General features: G+C 39.4%; 2 protein-coding genes and 1 long non-coding RNA gene across 4 annotated transcripts in view; 2 read left to right on the top strand and 1 right to left on the bottom strand.

Moving 5' to 3' along the window:
• LOC140340312 (uncharacterized) overlaps positions 1-19,515 on the bottom strand; it is a 70,886-nt gene that overhangs the window by 29,607 nt on the left and 21,764 nt on the right. The gene's annotated exons all lie outside the window — the stretch shown is intronic.
• LOC140340309 (uncharacterized) lies at positions 993-8,305 on the top strand. 2 transcript variants are annotated; one of them, XM_072425391.1, is made up of 6 exons: positions 993-1,048; positions 3,988-4,061; positions 4,555-4,653; positions 4,999-5,250; positions 5,611-5,800; positions 6,750-8,305. In XM_072425391.1, the coding sequence occupies exons 2-6, from the start codon at positions 3,989-3,991 to the stop codon at positions 6,916-6,918; spliced, it is 783 nt and encodes a 260-aa protein (XP_072281492.1). In that variant the 5' UTR covers positions 993-1,048; position 3,988; the 3' UTR covers positions 6,919-8,305. The 2 variants fall into 2 exon arrangements, with proteins under 2 accessions (XP_072281492.1, XP_072281491.1); XM_072425390.1 differs by lacking the exon at positions 993-1,048 and adding an exon at positions 2,363-2,562.
• On the top strand, positions 12,628-18,018 carry LOC140340310 (uncharacterized). The gene is made up of 5 exons (XM_072425392.1): positions 12,628-12,856; positions 13,065-13,144; positions 14,856-15,131; positions 15,474-15,630; positions 16,797-18,018. The coding sequence occupies exons 2-5, from the start codon at positions 13,084-13,086 to the stop codon at positions 17,005-17,007; spliced, it is 705 nt and encodes a 234-aa protein (XP_072281493.1). The 5' UTR covers positions 12,628-12,856; positions 13,065-13,083; the 3' UTR covers positions 17,008-18,018.

The following is a 19,515-nucleotide window of genomic DNA, read 5'->3' as shown; positions in this document are numbered from 1 at the left end:
AGCAGGGGGTGCATTGCACTGGCAGTACATTGTACTAGGCAACTCTTCTAAAGTTTCTAGTCATGATTCTTCTCTATGTTACAATGCCAATTTATGGAAAATTATAATACTGTCATACAAATATTATTCCTACCACACTCAGGAAACAAGACTGGCAGTGTCAGAATATTATTATTATTATTAATATTAATAAATTGGATTTATAGAGCACCAACATATTACCAGAGGTTGCAAATGACAGACAGATACAGACAGTGACACAGGAGGAGGGGGCTCTGCCCCAAAGAGCTTACAATCTAGGAATCTAGAATCTTTTTCTTTTTATGAATACAATTAGCCCCACTCTGTGGTGTCAGTTCCATCCTAACCTTAGGTACAAATAAGTGATCCATCCAAAAATTATATAAAGGGAATCGATGCAATAAGTTCCCATCTGGTATTTTGTGACATTTTAATGTATTTTTATCAATAGAGGCTGTGAATGTATATAGAAGAACTACAAGTCCCAGCAATCCTTCCCATCCAGGTATTACTGCCAGGGTAATGTTACAAAAACTGCAAACTACAACACAAAACACATTTGGATGACATTGGATATTTGGTATATTTTATGTCGTTGCATTCATTCTGCATTATATAGTCAGGAAGTTTCAGGAGCTGAGTTGGGGGAGTTCAGGGAATATAAAAGTTTCACTCACTTCAAGGTGACACAGAACATCATTCACAGATGTGAAAACATTCACAGATATATCTGCTAAGACCCCTTCTGTATCCCTGGCTGTACAGTACAAGGAAGTAATACTGACACATTCAGATCAGTAAATCACACATTGTATCTCTGATTTGGGTTTACAAACTTGGAACACTGAGAACAAAGTGTGCTTATTATCTGCTGATCACTTTATAATTTATTACATGGGAATATATAAAGGGAATCGATGCAATAAGTTTCCATCTGGTATTTTGTGTCATTGTAATGTATTTTTATCAATAGAGGCTGTGAATGTATATAGAAGAACTACAAGTCCCAGCAATCCCTCCCATCCAGGTATTACTGCCAGGGTAATGTTACAAAAACTACAACACAAAACACATTTGTATAACATTGGATATTTGGTGTATGTTATGTAGTTGCAATCATTGTGTATTAATAATTTATTAATTATAATGTTCGGGCAGATGACAAGTTTACACATTTTATATAATAATTATTTGTATTTTTCTATTTTGTTTGTAAAGATATTTTTATACACAAATGGATTTTGTATCTTTTCCTCTTTGAATGTTTTATAATAAGGATTCTCTTGTTTCCCTGAATTGTCGGCACACAATAATCAGAGCTGTATTTGTATTTCTGATTCCTCTGCATTGTATGAAATCATTTTCATTTATTAGAAGAAAATAAAGTCATAAAAACAATTTAATTCCATCAGACAATGTATCCGGAATGCCGACTGAACAAAGGGAAATCATTGCATTGGAAATCTAAATTATTTTATGCTATAATCAATAATTCGATTCGATATGACAGTAAAGGTGAATGATTCATCGAATATATATTTAATTGTAATTATTTTGTATTGATTGTAATAATAATGATCTGACTACAATACATCATCAGAACAATATTCGCCAATATGTCATTCACCTGTGATGCGGCTTTGGGTTGAGGATACAGAACATCAATGGTTAATAATACAAATATTGTAAAACAAATAATCAAAATATTGTTTAAATTTTATCTCTATTTACCTTTATTATTTAACCATTACAAAGCTATGGAAAGCTAACTGATGATTTATGTGAAAGGTGATTTGTATGAGGAGTTACACAAATGTTGTACAGATAATAGGAAGACATTTTATACATTTCGTCTTTATTATATTTATGTTATATTTCTATATTTTTGTCTATATTCTTGTTTTATAATATCACATTACTTCGTTACCCATTACTTAACCTATTCTTTTGTTATCTGCTTTGGGCTCTATTTACAAAGCAATGAATCTGACGTTCTCTAGTGGGAATCTTCCAGGTCCATGTGTTTATGTGGCAGTAATTGATTCTCCACCTGGTCCCCTGTGCTGTAATAAGTTGTTCTATGATGGCGCTGCTGTGATCACACATAATGCTGCTCTAGTTCTCAGGTGATATTTGCAGCCTTTCTGTGATGTCACAGTCTGTTTAATCTGGATATAAAGCAGAATAAAAGAAATGCAAATGCTGCCATTACTCATCCCCTCCTCCACACGCAGGGAGAGGCAGAAACATTCATACACTACATTCAGGGTTTCACTTTCCTAAATCCTGACCCCTGACCACCCAACACTGATCCTAAAGGTAATTCCTGCGTGCAGGTTTGTTGTGACGTCACAGTGTGGTGACGTCACAGGGCCGGCTCAAACGAGCTGCGCGTGATCTGCTGCTGACCAATCAGAGATAAGGCTCGCGCTTGAGACCTATACATCTCCAGGAACTGCTACCGGTCCGGGGACACAGACAGCACAAGGCTTATTAGTAGTGGAGGCGGCAGGATGGGAGCATTGCCGCTGCTATGAGGAAGTGAGTATACCTCCCTTATATTATATATTTATATAGACATGTAAACCCAAACTCTACTTTTTAACACTTTCTTACACTTTTCTTTTACAAATATTTAACAGCGCTAAACTAATTCCTCACCATTATCTGCAGCTAAGTGTGGCCACTGTGCAGGTAAACATCTCATCTAAATAAATAGGGAGGAGCAGGCAAGGGGTAAATTCTTAAAGGAACAGAGATAATTAAAGTCATCGGAGTATTGGCGAAAATGTAGAGAATTCTATTGGTCCATACATGTCCATGCTGTTATATAAACAATATACATTTTAAATATAAAGTATACTCAGCATTTATATACATGAATATATATTTAGCATTTTTTGTGTTGCTAGTAACTCACAAGCCATAAAAGTGTGGGCACCCCTGATACAAACACTATATTATTATTATTTGTTATTATTAAACAGGATTTATATATCGCCAACATATTATGCAGCGCTGTACATTAAATAGGGATTGTAAATGACACATACACACAGTGACACAGGAAGAGAGGACCCTGCCCCGAAGAGCTTACAATCTACTATATCCTACCATCTTGAAATCTTCAGGGTACACGCATGCAGCAGTACCCCAAACTTCATCTCCTTACCTTTAACAACTTATAAAGTAATAATAAAACTAGTGAAAAATAAACAGGGTTGCTGTTTTAAAAGTTTGTCTATAAGCCTGAAATGAAACATAATAACAAATTATGGACCCCTGGGGCAACTTATATAGCAAGGAGGTGCGACCCCGGTCACAAAACTAGAAATGTCATACTACACTACCCTGTCACCTTCCATAAGTTGAACCCCAAGTACTGCTAGCTATGAGGGGCCCCTGTGTGTGACATACTGGGGGGGATGTAACGCTGCAGAACCCGCCATGCAGCATTCATACACAGCATTCCTTACTATGACGTCATTGTACACGCTACCTGCTAGATTTATGGGTTGGAGCACCGCTCACCAAACTATACCTGTAATATCACACTATCCTATCCACTTACCTACTGGGAACCCCGAATTCACTACAATTGTACCAAACTAAAAATGAAGGTATAAGCGGGGGACACCTGTGGCCATAAATATCATCAATAAGCCATCATCAGAATATAAAATACTCCACCTATCAATACCTGCCCTGTTACACATAACTGCACCTAATACCTGAACCCCAATTTCTCTGGAATGAAGGGGGGGGGGGGGGGTAAACTAAATACTAAAATAATTAGCTCCCAGGCTTACTATGTACCAATAATTTGTCTACAAAGATATATGAAGCAATGATCTGTTTCCTCTGAGTGTTTTGTAACTGTTTTTATATATTTATGTTTTTCCTCTATCTGTGAAATGAAGCAATGATGTTTTGTAACTTTTTATATTGTTTTTCCTCTATCTGCAGAATGTTTCACATCGGGAGAATGAAGATCATTACACTGTTATCACTAATGTTCATTATTCCCCAAAAAATTCTGGGTGAGTTATATTTCTATCCATATATCTGTATATATCTCCCCATGACTGTCATTTATATCCTATTGTGTGTAAATCCCCCCACCTACTAGATTCTAAGCTCTTCGGGGCAGGGTTCTCCTGTGTCACTGTCTGTATCTGTCCGTCATTTGCAACCCCTATTTAATGTACGGTGCTGCATCATATGTTGGCGCTATATCAATCTTGTTTATTAATATTAATAATAATAATAATAATCATATCTATTAGAAGGTATAGGGTGGGATCTCAGTGTCACCTCAGGCTCAACAAAGGCAACAATTTCTTTCTTTTCATATGACAGTGGAAAGGTTTTCATTTCCATACTCCTAGATTGTAAGCTCCTCAGAGCAGGGTCCTCCTGTGTCTGTATCTGTCTGTCATTTACATCCCCTATTTAATGTACAGCGCTACGTAATATGTTGACGCTATATAAATCCCGTTTATAATTATTAATAATAATAATAATTTTCACCAGGGAATCCTGCCAGAGAGGAACACCAATGTATGGAGATATCTGGGAGCAATACTGACAATCAGGCAGGAAAAGCAGTGACCACATTGTGTCAGATTACAGGTATTTCTTGTATTTATTGATTATATATAGCACAATTATTATTTCCTAATCAGCACAAATGGTTTTTATGGAGAAGCTGTGTTCTCAGACACATTCACTAAAGCTTTCATGCCAAGGTCCTGATGTATATATTATAAATGTTCCATTGTTACCAATTTTATTCTGACCTGTCATAGAAGTTTGAATGTAAAGCAGAGAGAAAAGGTAATTTATATAGGAAATATATAAATGATCTAAGTGGGGTTTCTGCCATCAGTTCCAGGATGGGCAGGGTGGTATTAGCGGTACGATGATTGGATTCACTGATATTCGGCACTCTAACCTGCATTGTTTTTTGTTTTTCAGCCTCGAATGGAAGTTGGACCATTGACTGGTTCTGTATAGGGGAAGGGCTGTATGGAAAGAACCTGAGCTTTAAAATAGGGAAAAAGATGTGCGAGCTTCCAGCATCCAATTCTCCTATTAATGTCACCTGCATTGACAATTATAAGGCCTTTCTGGTGTCGGACAACTGTACTGCACTACTCAGAGAAAATTCAACTAAAATGCTGCAATTAGAAGTGATTTCTGAGGTTCCAATTCTACCAAATTGCAGTGGTATGTTCAATATTGGGGCAGAATATGGAGGGGGTGATGGGATTTCCTGAGAATATACAGCAAAAGGTGCATTACAGCCATCCAATATTCCTAGATGGAGGGGAAGAACATTTTTTTGCTTTATTTAGGGGTAGATTCCCTACCTTCTGGTGCAGCCTCCAGACAAAGGGCAGGGCTGACACCACTCCATCCACAGAAACTGATGTGTGTTGTCAGCCCACTATAGGAATTAGAAGTGGATTGTGGATACTGGATAAAGGACTGCTTTGACTTAGTAAAAGCTTACTTTCATAATAGAGAGGTTCTACTATTATACAGAAATATCAAATAGTTGGTGTATCTTTTTTTTTTTTTTTGCAGATTCTTTTGGAAACAAAGAAAAAGCAATCAATTATATAGATTGTTTATTGAATTCAAAGAATGGGACTGATAACAATAATGGAACCAGTGTGGGAAAAGTTGTGGAAATACCAGTAAACATTGGTGGCGTCATTGGTGGCGTCATTGGTGTTGTCATTATCATCATCATCATCATATACATCTATATCTTGTGAGTAGATTTATTTACAAACCTATCACACCCAGATAAGGAAACTTATTTTAGAAAAAGTGATTTTTTAGCAAATACTCCAAAAACATTTAAACTTACTGTCACATGGCTAAAATGAAGACACCCAACCTTATGTTAACGCTTATATATGTTCCTGGTAGATATTTCATATATAATGTATTTAACTATAACATTTTATTATAACATTTACATTTTAAACATTTCAAATGAATGCAACTTTTAAAGATAAATATTACCTTACTACCTTTCCACCTCCAGCCAGCCACGATTTACTGCAACCATCCAACAGATTTCATGCCATAGCCTCCATCATTCCCTATCCTGAATCCCATTTATGCTCCCTTTGCTTTCCTTGGATCCAAATTTAAATTTACCAACTACATTATTAGTGAGATAGGAAATGAGAGCCCTAAATAGGAGCGAACACAGCAAGAAAATTCTAACCGCTCTGTTCAGATCCAACCTTGTTGGGTTTGGTTGGATGTTAAAGAGAACCTGTCACCAGACTATTCATTACAACAATAACCTTTTCATAAGACCATGAGCACATTATATGTATTTGGTGCATGTTCATTGGTAAAACATCCAAATCCAATGAGCTGTTGGGAGTCACCCACTTCACCCCTGCCCTGGCAGAGGGAAGGGGGCAGAGGAGCTGGGGCCACAGAAATTAAACAGTCCCTGCAGAGGAGAAGTTTGTGATGTGCAAGGAGAGAGAGGAGCAAGTGCAAAGACATATTGTAAGTGGATACAAAAATCTTTAAGGATAAATCCTGCTAGCATGCATTTCTTTTTTACTGCAATTTTTAGGATGGTGACAGGGCCTCTTTAATGTAAAAGGAACAGAATTAGCAGCTGCCACTATAATGTGTTCTTAGAATATTATATTTCCTTCTATGCCTATAACTGCTGATACATCTGATTTTAGGTGCAGGAGAAGAAAGAAAAAAGAGTCCAATAAAGCGGCTTCCCAGAAGGATATCCCAGAAATGACCCCACTTAATTCAAAAGGAGATCCAGTTCAGATGAACAATACCCAGGATAGCAGCAATGGGCATGCCGTACAGAATGGAGAGACATCACAGTCCTTGGTGTAATAAGCCATTCATTCATTGCTTGCCAGACATGAAGAACAAACAAGAATGAATGTTTTAGTATTAAAATAACATTTAGCATTTTTTAGAAAATTCCGTTCCTCCCCCATTCTGTCCCCATTTATTCAGTTTAAGGCAATGGTCCTGAACCACTTGGAGGTCGTGGACCACTAATCTCACGGACTCCAGAATGCGTATGCGCGGGAGCTGTGTGTCATTTAAATGGGGAAAAAACTACCCCCATAGTGACGTCATAATGCCAGAAGCTCCCACTCTCGCATTGCAGATCTGAGCCTTTGTCCAGATACATAACCCCCCCACCTCCCTGAACCTGCGATCCATATGGGGGGTGTGGTCAGCGGCTCTGGCCGGTGCGACTTCGCAAGTGGAGTCTTTCTCCTGACCCCGCTGGAGGGGGAATCAACCAGAGCAGCGGCCCACCTGTCAGCCACTATTGGGGGTTGGGGACCTCTGCTTTAAGGTCATTACAAAGCAGAGGGGGGCACTTAAAAGAAGTTTAAGCTCCGGATAAGGAAGGGATTCTTTACTGTAAGGTCTGTGAAAATGTGGAATCAGCTCCCACAGGAAGGAGTTTCAGCAACTACTATAGATTGCTATAAGAAAAAGCTGGATGAATTCTAGAAGCACAGAATATAACTGGGGACTAAGGAATTAAAGTAAAGATAACAGAGAGATCCAGGGATCTCATGGGATCAGGAAAGACATTTTTCCCCTATTGGAATAAATTGAACCAGATTTATAAGGGTTTTGTGCTTTCTTTGGATCATGTATATCTATAGGGTTTTATCTGGGATAGACAGGCTGCAGGTTTTCTTATTTATTTCCCTTGTAGATGTATTGTGTGATTTTTCAACTTTCGACTAGCTCAATAATAATAAATATCATGGTATGACCTAATTGTTACTTTGTATTTCATTCAATATGATGACCATTCTTCAACATAGGAGGTCATGTAAAGTGTTTTTTAAAATAAGCTCAGAATTTTCTGCTATCTAATGCTAAATGTGAGAGTTCCAATCATTTCCTGGTAATTAGAAAGAAACTTCTTATCTTTATGTGACAACAGAAGAGTTTACTGGATCTTCAGAGGAGTGTTGTCACCTTAGGTTGCTTCTAGCTTTTTGATTGGAATTCTTTCTTCTCTCTGTAGCGTAAAGGGTAGAGCTTGGCTAGTACTTGAATTCAGGATCTGTACTGTTATATTTGTTTTTTGCCTAGATGTATCATTAATCCACCACTTGTATCATTCACAACCATGAAGTACTGAAATGTAGCTGATTTATCTTATTCATGTCTTTTATAGAGAGTGCTGTGTGCAGGGACAAAGACTGATAATGGCTTCAATTAAAAAAATGAATTTACCAATAAATCTGGGACTGTGAATTTATTACAAAGAATACATAAAAATAATAAAATAATAAAATGCTTCCATGAGACATCTTGACATTGCGCTGGATTAGGTGAGGGTGACCTAGCATACATGAGATCACTAAAGCTACATTCAGCCATTATATAATCATAATACTATATATATATAATATATTTATATGTATAACTATTGTATTATTCTATATACATTCAGACATCATATTATAAATCATTACGATGGCCCACAATTCAGAGGATCTCCCGATCAATGATTCCATACATTTAACATTGATAAACTCTTTGTGAAGTTTGGCAGACTGCTGTATGAGATGTGTTCAGCATTCATGTTCTTTGTATGATTGTTCCCTTTCTATGTGCACATGCATGAAGATGAATCCCCAGAATAAAATCTGTGGTACCTGAGAATCATAATGGACCTAGATTGTAAGCTCTTCGGGGCAGGGTCCTCTCCTCCTCCTGTCTCACTACCTGTATTTAATGTACAGCGCTGCGTAATATGTTGGTGCTATATGAATCCTGTTTATTATTATTAATATTAATAATAGATCATCATCCTTTTATGCAATTGGTCATTTGTCCAGAATCAGATGAAAGTTATTTATTTTACTTTCATGGTCAGGTGTAATAATGAAAGCCGGGGGATATGTCTATTTGACACTTGGGGGCATTTAAAGTTGCAACCAATAGGTATATACATGTGGCTTCTGTTGCTGGGCTGTAATGTTTTTGCATCCTTTCCTTTCATCATTATAATTAGGTACATGGGGGGGGGGGGGAATGTAACCAGCCCAATCATTGATCCCCCAAAGGCAATAAATTGCCCCCATGGTCCCTGGATATGATGGCCATATTTTGCCTTTTTTTATCAACATACTGCAATGCTCATTCACTGTATCATATCTATGAAAGAGCAACTTTATCTGCCCATTACAGGACTAAAGGGATTACTACTTAATGTACAGGGCTGTGTAATATGTTGGTGATATATAAATATTGTTTAATATTATTATTATTAAAAATAGAAATGTCCTCTTCTCTGCTTCAAAAAAGAAAACCAGTGCAGCAGCTACATCTAAGGTGAAAAGCTCATTCACTGTCCTAGGCAGACAGGAGCAGCCCAGGCATTCACCCTTGCAGAACAGTTCTGTGAATAAGGATATGTCCTGTTGTTCACAGGAGTAATGTACATTTTCATGACACATGTTTATTTATTTGCATAAACTTTGGTGATTATTTCCACAAGCTACTGCACACTGTGAACTTCCCACAATGGCCCTAATTTATTGAAGCTCTCCAAGACTGGAGAGAATACACTTTCATCAGTGAAGCTGGGTGATTCAGAAAACCTGGAATGGATCTGGTCCAAGATTGAAAACATTTGCTAATGACTTTTAGGAAATCAATTCCAGGTTTGCTGGATCACCAAGCTTCACTGATGAAAGAGTATTCCTCCAGCTTTGGATAACTTTAATAAATCATGCCAATGGATGAGATCCTATGTAAACCAGTAAAGGAGGAGAGAGGAGGCAATCCAAGAAAACACCAAAGTGGAGGAAGAACAGCAGAAGGTACAAGAGAGGGGGACAAACTTCCCAATGTCCAGCAATGTAAGAGGAATTCTGCCCACTGACTACTACACTAATATACTGTGAGCTGTGAGTATAGGAATTATAGGAGGGGTTCCTCCAAGACATAAAATTTATTTGAAGGGTTCTCCCACGTTAAAAGATGCAAAAATCATGGACTAAGGGGTAAATAGTAAGGGTGACAGGTAGGTAGTAATAGCAATATAAGGGCCATATACTGGGGGGTGTAATGGGGGGACAGACCAGTCCTCAGTCCTCTCCACACTATTCTGCATTATGATTTTAGGAGAGAAGTTGGACACTTTAGCACCATGCCAGGATAATGTCACCAAAGTAATACCAGCTGCAGTATGAGGTATGGCACCCCCAATACAAGGAGCAGAAGCTAGAGATTTAGGTGGGGGTCAGTCTAAAAGCTTTATTTTGGGATGGGGAGCGGGGTTAGCATGGGCCAGCTGGCTTTAAGGAGAGAAAAATAAGATAAATCTGGCCCTGAATATTGAATTTATCTTTTCCTTAATAATAGAATGAAATGGGTGAAAGCCAGGTGATAGCTGTGCTTATTTCATAGTAAAGTGTAAAACATTCAATAATATAAATCATGAATAATAATCATATTCATTACAATTTATACTACACAAATAACCGGCACTCTAACCTGCATTGTTTTTTGTTTTTCAGCCTCGAATGGAAGTTGGACCATTGACTGGTTCTGTATAGGGGAAGGGCTGTATGGAAAGAGGCCCTGAATATTGAATTTATCTTTTCCTTAATAATAGAATGAAATGGGTGAAAGCCAGGTGATAGCTGTGCTTATTTCATAGTAAAGTGTAAAATATTCAATATTATAAATCATGAATAATAATCATATTCATTACAATTTATACTATACAAATAACATTCATTGCAAATAATAAAATATTGAAATCACAATTGTAGAATAATTCCTCCTAAAATATCAATACTGCAATATCATAATAAAAATAAAACTACAAGCAGCTGTATATAGACAGAGTTATATATACCAGGCATTGGGTATTGCAGAAACAATTCGATATTTCCAGAAGCTCAGAATATATGTCAGGTAGTCAGGAAGTTTCAGGAGCTGAGTTGGGGGAGTTCAGGGAATATAAAAGTTTCACTCACTTCAATGTGACACAGAACATCATTCACAGATGTGAAAACATTCACAGATATATCTGCTAAGACCCCTTCTGTATCCCTGGCTGTACAGTACAAGGAAGTAATACTGACACATTCAGATAGGTAAATCACACATTTTATCTCTGATTTGGGTTGTCAGGATAACTTTACAAACTTGGAACACTGAGAACAAAGTGTGCTTATTATCTGCTGATCACTTTATAATTTATTACATGGGAATATATAAAGGGAATCGATGCAATAAGTTCCCATCTGGTATTTTGTGTCATTGTAATGTATTTTTATCAATAGAGGCTGTGAATGTATATAGAAGAACTACAAGTCCCAGCAATCCCTCCCATCCAGGTATTACTGCCAGGGTAATGTTACACAAACTACAACACAAAACACATTAGTAGTTGTAGTTGCAATCATTGTGTATTAATAATTTATTAATTATAATGTTCGGGCAGATGACAAGTTTACACATTTTATATAATAATTATTTGTATTTTTCTATTTTGTTTGTAAAGATATTTTTATACACAAATGGATTTTGTATCTTTTTCCTCTTTGAATGTTTTATAATAAGGATTCTCTTGTTTCTCTGAATTGTCGGCACACAATAATCAGAGCTGTATTTGTATTTCTGATTCCTCTGCATTGTATGAAATCATTTTCATTTATTAGAAGAAAATAAAAAAGTCATAAAAACAATTTCATTCCATCAGACAATGTATCCGGAATGCCGACTGAACAAAGGGAAATCATTGCATTGGAAATCTAAATTATTTTATGCTATAATCAATAATTCGATTCGATATGACAGTAAAAGTGAATGATTCATCGGATACTTATATGAATGTAATTATTTTGTATTGATTGTAATAATAATGATCTGACTACAATTCATCATCAGAACAATATTCCCCAATATGTCATTCACCTGTGATGCGGCTTTGGGTTGAGGATACAGAACATCAATGGTTAATAATACAAATATTGTAAAACAAATAATCAAAATATTGTTTAAATTTTATCTCTATTTACCTTTATTATTTAACCCTTACAAAGCTATGGAAAGCTAACTGATGATTTATATGAAAGGTGATTTGTATGAGGGGTTACACAAATGTTGTACAGATAATAGGAAGACATTTTATACATTTCGTCTTTAATATATTTATGTTATATTTCTATATTTTAGTCCATATTCTTGTTTTAGAATATCACATTATTTCGTTACCCATTACTTTGCCTATTCTTTTGTTATCTGCATTTGGCTCTATTTACAAAGCAACGAATCTGACATTCTCTAGTGGGAATCTTCCAGGTCCACGTGTTTGTGTGGCAGTAATTGATTCATTCAGAATTGATCCACCAGTGAATGTTTTATGGAATGTCAGAATAAATGTTTTATAACTATAATGACCCCCATAGAGTATAGCATAGCATTATTCTGGCAGGGGTGCCCAGCTGTGTGTAGTCCCTGTGTATGAGCTGTGATTGGTCAGATCCCTCCCCATAATAATCACCCCCCCCCCCCCCCACCTTCCTTCCACTCACTTTTCCCTGGCAGCGTTGTCAGCACCGTTCATCGCTCCCTGCACGTTACTTTACTTCCTTCAGGGTGTCAGTCCCGAACTTTCCGGGGGTACAGCCAGCACCGCCCCAATCATCCCCTCCCCCCAGTGACCGCTTTGCTCGGCGCTAGCTGTGCCGGTGACCGGAAGAATTTCTGCACCGGGCTCCTCGCACCATCCCGGACAGGAGAGCACCGGGCTCCGCACCCTCCGGTAACGGTGAGACTTTCTATTGGATTCTCATAGCTTTGTATCTGCGATACACCTCCTCCAACAAGGAGCCATAGGGGGTGATACCTGCTCCATGCACAATGAATAGGGGCTGGGCTGCTCTGCAGGGTGAATTGAGATTACATTTATATTTATATATATATAACACCTACACAAATACTTTTGTAACTATTTATATATTTTCTTGTATTTGCAGTTTATTTTACATCACCAAGATGAACTTTATTAAACTTCTGAGACTTCTGGTGACGCTCAGTGATCTCCTTACATATCTTAGTAAGTTCATATTGTTATATATTCAGCTGCACCTGACTTCTTCTTACATGTAACTTTGTATTGAAGCAACACCCCGCCCCGCCTCGCCCCCCCCATCCCCACCCCCCCCCCCCCCCCCTCCTTTGCTCATCCGCCCTTCCGCTCACCTCCCCCCCCAGTATATGGCCTGCACACATAAATTTTTGCTTGTGGAACCAGAGACGCCCAGCACTGCTCACTGCCACCTGGGATCAAATCTGCAGACAGTGTGAGCGGCTGGTGAGCTGCCTGTCACATGAAGCCAATATTCCCAGGAGGGATGCTGGAAATATGGCAGTCATTAGAAAATGCCCTTTGTCCCTCCTCCCTATTAAAATGTTACACCCATCATATCTTGCTACCCCGTCACACATAGCTACCCCCAACTCTCTATGGACCCCAATATCTCTGTAAGGAAGGGAAATGTTCTGGACGCAGTGTAAGGGTTCTATGAATGGCGCCAGGTGATGGCTCTTAGATATTCACCCAGGACAAGCCAAACAATTCATCTGATGTGTGTACACAGCCCCAGGGTGACAATGCTCACCATACCATATCTATGAAGGATCAGTGCTGTAACCCTAGGTGAGGTCTACCTGTCTCTATAACATGAGTGCCGCCATATATCACCTGATTTATTCTTTTACTTCAACCAGGAAAACTCCCTTACAACCATTAGCCATTGGACATACTCTTTGCCATTGCCTATACCAAGCAGCAGAGCCATGTTGTACTATCGGCTCCCATCGGCTGGTGGTTATGGAACCCCTAGGCTGGATTTATACATCATGGTGGGGGGCAGCCACTTGACTGAGCAAAGGTTAATGCCTGATTCGTATATCAATCAAATATCAATCAAGAATGACTTCAGTCCTATAAGACTTAGATGTTTTATCCAATCTACTATCTCATCTTCTAATAATGCAGAATAGTGTACGGCCACCAGGGTTGGATTTTCTCTGGATTTGTCTGGGGCATTGGTCGTCAACCAGTGGTCCGCGGCTCTGGCCAGTGCTCCCCCCCAGCAGGGTCAGGAAAAAAGTCCCGCTGGAATGGCGCACCGGTAGAGCCCCCCATATGGATCCCGGGTTCTGACATCATGACGTCACTATGGGGAAGTTTATTCCCCTTTGAGTGACACTCAGCTTCCTGTACATGTGCGGCCTGGAGCTGGTAAATTTAGTGGTCAGTGGGTCTAAAAAGGTTGGTGGCCACTGGTCCACTAGGCCTGCCATATTTACTCCTATTGTAGGTGTAATATTATAATGATATATCATAAAAATGCTTAGCATTGGGCTGTTCTGCCCACAACCATCATAGGTCCCACCAATGACCCTCCTAACATCATAGCTCCCACCAATGACACTCCTAACATCATAGCTCGCACCAATGACCCTCTCCTAACATCATAGCTCCCACCAATGACCCTCCTAACATCATAGCTCCCACCAATGACACTCCTAACATCATAGCTCCCACAAATGACACTCCTAACATCATAGTTCCAATACCCCTCCCCCCCCCTCCAGCACAAGCTGCATGGTCAGGGAGAGCAAAAAGTACAAATCAAAGATGGCCACTAAGGTTTGCAGAGTCAATGCAGCCATTCTGGTTAGGAGATGGGGATCAGAATGAACCACAAAGTCCCTCACTGTTCTCTTTATCTCTGTTAATCTTTTATATTGTTTCCCAGTACCATCACAATGTGAGGCAGCCTGGATAAGTCTGCAAGCTTCTCTAGATGAAGGAAAAAAGCCGGGATTGTATACTGGGATAAAAAGAGGGAATGAGGACCTCTGTGATTTTCTATTGGATACATTATCTGATAATCCAACAACCTGCCATGACAACATATCTCAGGTCTGCCTGAAATCAAACATAGTGATCCTTACCACAGAAGAAAGAAAAGGATTGCGCTACTACTTAGAATACAATGGAATCAGCACTCTCCTGGATCCCAATTCCAATGGTAAGTTGGCATGGGTAATGCAAGAACACAACACACAAGAATGGACGTTTTTTGGGATGCTGTACCCCTGTCATTTAATTATCACAATTTGTTTTTTTGTCATTCAGATCCGAACACTTGTCCATTATTCCGGCTTCCAACACATTACCTTCTAAAACGGTTTCCCTATGTCTGTTATATCCCCAACACCATCACCATTGTACCTCCATAATCACTATTATTACTTTCCTTCACCTGATTGGTGTATGTGTGTGAATTTATATATATAGAATATCTGTGTCATTTTTATGGGGAGAATTATCCTTGACAAGGAATATATTCATTTTACTTCTTTTGTTCTAGAAACCTGCAACAGCCGAAAGGAAGCGGAGAATCCCCAAGAATATAAAAATCAAACAGATACAACATCCAATGCATCTGGGGATAAACACTTATACTGGTTATTCCTATTATTATTAATACTACCAATAATAGCAGTCATTGGATTCTTTATATGGAGGTAAGGAACAATCTTTGTCTTACAGGACACTTACAGAAAACATTAGGTCTGCTGAGGCTGGTTTTCCCTGTAGAAAGGGCTATAGTGCTCCTCCAATACTTAACTCCAATTATTACCCAAGCTGGCATCTTTCAAGTGCCACACCATGCCCAAATGGCTCATGGCCCCACAATTTTTAGATTGGTGCTTCTAATATCCTATGTTGGCACTTCCTGCAAAGGTTTCTTAATCCACCGGGGTATGCACTGTTCCCAAATCATTATCATTGTTCAAGCAAAATAAATCATATCATCGTTATCCTTAGCTGGCACTACTTGTGGGCATTCCCCAACCCTAGCCAACCCCAAGGGCAAGCATACCCCAAACCCAAGCTAACCCCAAGGGCAAGCAAACCCCAAACCCTTGCTAACCCCAAGGGCAAGCATACCCCAACCTTAGCTAACCCCAGGGTCAAGCATACCCCAACCCTAGCTAACCCCAAGGGCAAGCATACGCCAAACCTAGCTAACCCCAGGGTCAAGCATACCCCAACCCCTGCTAACCCCGGGGGCAAGCATACCCCAAACCCTAGCTTACCCCAAGGGCAAGCAAACCCCAACTCTAGCTAACCCCAAGGGCAAGCATATACCAACCCTAGCTAACCCCAGGGTCAAGCATACCCCAACCCTAGCTAACCCCAGGGGCAAGCATACCCAAACCCTAGCTAACCCCAGGGGCAAGCAGTTTTCCCTATAATAGTTACAAGGCTGCTGCCTAGTTGGCACTCTCTGCAAGTGCTATGCTGACCTTCAGCCTGCTTGCCCCAGGGCTTAGCTGGAGTTGAGGTAGCTAGGGATTGTGTTTGCATTTCGGGCAAATGGGACACTCTTATGTATGGTTTGCCCCTTAGAATGACTAAGCTGGAAAATTAAGGAGACTGAAAGAAACCCTTAGCTGCATCCTTGTTTTGGATCAGAATTTTCAGAAACTTTTAAAGGTTTTGAGTCCTGAGAGAAGGTAGAGGCCAGCAGCCAGGGATTATGAGTAATATAACCAGGACAATGGCATTCTTAGAATTAGCTCATCAATGGCAGCCCCTGTTTCCCTTACAACAGATTCACTTTAACTTTATCCAACTCCACTTTTTTTCAATCAATTACAATATCTCATATCTAACATCCTTACAGGAGCAGAAGAACTGACCATCAACCTACTCCTAATAACACAGAGGCAAAAAATGAGCAAAGTCAACCATTGGCCAATGGGGACACAAACACAACTCAGCCAATCAGCAATCAACAAAATGATAAAGATAAAGTTCTTAGTAATGGAGGATTACCAGATATTGATGAATGTTTAATTCCCATGGAATCAAGCGTCCAAGAATCTAATGTTTAACGCTTTTGTTGTCATTTTAGATTGTATGGCTACCTTTATTTAAAGGCCGGTGATGGCTTCATGGCAAGGCTATGGCCAGTGAGGGCTTCATGGCAAGGCTATGGCCAGTGATGGCTTCATGGCATGGCTATGGTTAGTGATGGCTTCATGGCACAGCTGTGGCCAGTGATTACCCCATGGCACAGTTATGGCCAGTCACGGCTGCATGGCACGGCTATAGCCAGTGATGGCTTCATGGCATGGATATGGCCAGTGATGGTTTCATGGCAAGGCTATGGCCAGTGATTGTTTCATGGCATGGCTATGGCCAGTGAAGGCTTGATTTCAGGGCTATAGGTAGTGATGGCTTTATGGAATGGCTATGGCTTCATGGCATGGCTATGGTTAGTGATGGCTTCATGGCTTCACAGCTGTGGCCAGTGATGACCCCATGGCACAGTTATGGCCAGTCACGGCTCCATGGCATGGCTATAGCCAGTGATGGCTTCATGGCATGGATATGGCCAGTGAGGGCTTCATGGCACGGCTATGGCCAGTAATGACTCCATGGCATGGCTATGGCCAGTGATGACTCCATGGCATGGCTATGGCCGGTGATGGCTTCATGGCACAATTATGGCCAGTGAGGGCTTCATGGCATATCAAGTATAATCATCACTTTTTATGAGTTTATTGAATGTAAATAAATAACAACAGGTATCTCAACCTCTAAAATGTGCATCAACAACCCAGAACCAAAAATGTGATTCATTGCAGCTCACAAGTCTGAGCTCACACTGGCCGGGCTGTTTTTGCTCAGTCAATTGAGATTTAAATTTCAATTCTAATAAAGATAAACTTTAACAGTTTTGCATTAGATTTTTTCTGGGTTTATACTTTAGAAAATTGACATTTATTATAAACATCTAACACACAATAAATGATTTACAGAGCACTGAGGTAATTTAGAGAGAAAGCTGCTCAACTTGTCAGAATGAAACCCTGGAAAGAGCTGTTTGATATAGGACTGGAGACTCCACCAAAATTAATTTACTTAATTCTTTAATCAACCTCATTTTACCAAACCAAACAAGGATATACAGCTAGACCTGCAACAAGAGGGCTCCATATCGATATATAGATAGGAGCGGTGTACAATTGGGCTGATCGATAGATGTGACCTGATTAGGCCAGGTAAACATTCAATAACAACTAGATATCGATCATGTACCTGGTCAGGCACCCATCTAGCAGTATATGTCCCCATGACCCCTACAATAAAATTAATTTGCTAACAATATACACATGATAAACTAATGTGAAAAATACCGTTGCCACAAACAATAAAAAATAACACAAACCAGACAATAAAGAAAGATAAAATGTAATTCCCTTTCACAAAAATACATCAACCGAGAGAAAACTCAGTTTAGGACTAAAACATTCCAAAGTCACAGCAGAAGGTGAAACAAATACCACTAAATCACCCCAGTCAGTATTATAGAAGGTTGATAGGAAAAGTAGTACATATGAATTTTTGTTTCTATGAGAACAAATATGAAGAATTTGAAAACGTTGAATTTGTGGGATATATTTGTGTCGATGGTAATATATAAAGTATACACAGGTGTATAAAAGTTACCTTGCATAAAAAGTTGCCAGTTTTTAGAGGAGATTCAGAAAGCCCTTGGTTCTCTGGTGTAACTCTCAAGAATTCTGTTTGAAGGAATGTTTATGGAATGTAGTATGACTAATCTCAAGGTTATCAAACAGTCATGCGCAGGCTTTACCTGTATTAAGGGAAAATTTTGTGTATAACATACATACTATATAATATAGTGTTATATTTAAAAGTAGATCACTGAGCAATCCTTGAACATATATTATTAACCTTTTGGCCTTTTAAATATCCCCAATACAGATTTTTTTAACCTTTGCTATCTGCAAGCATTGGGAAACTAATGAGTGATATTGTGATGCTTTTAACCCCATATTGCTATATTGATTGTCACATTTAGAAAGATGGTGCCCCTAGGGGGTGCTATGGCTTGCTCAATGGTGGTGTGGGCCATACGAAGGGCCAAGGAGCAGAATTTAGGCATGGTCTTCTCCTCCAGAGGTGAGGATGCTGTGCTGCAGACTACTGCCAGGTTGCAGTCCTTGGGCACACCAGATGGGCAAAACAGTGTGTGGTATTGAATCAACAGGCAGGAGAATAATCATGGAAGGCCGGCGTACAGGCAGGTAGCAAACAAGCAAGGTCAGGTACAAAGGTCAGTCAAGAACCAGAAATCCAGAAAACAGACATAATTGATACGGGGGTCACTGGAGGCACAGGTGAACACAGGAGACACAGGAAGAGACAGGAGGCATGGGCGACACGGGGTTCATCAAAGACACAGGGCAACACAGGAGATATAGGAGGAGACAGGAGGCATGGGTGACATGGGGGTCACCAAAGACAAAGGGGAACACAGGAGACACAGGAAGAGACAGGAGGCATGGGTGACATGGGGGTCACCAAGACAA

The sequence above is a fragment of the Pyxicephalus adspersus genome, chromosome 11, assembly GCF_032062135.1.
Source record: "Pyxicephalus adspersus chromosome 11, UCB_Pads_2.0, whole genome shotgun sequence".
In the NCBI taxonomy this organism is placed as follows: Eukaryota; Metazoa; Chordata; class Amphibia; order Anura; family Pyxicephalidae; genus Pyxicephalus; species Pyxicephalus adspersus.
This window is presented reverse-complemented; position numbering and strand designations above follow the sequence as displayed.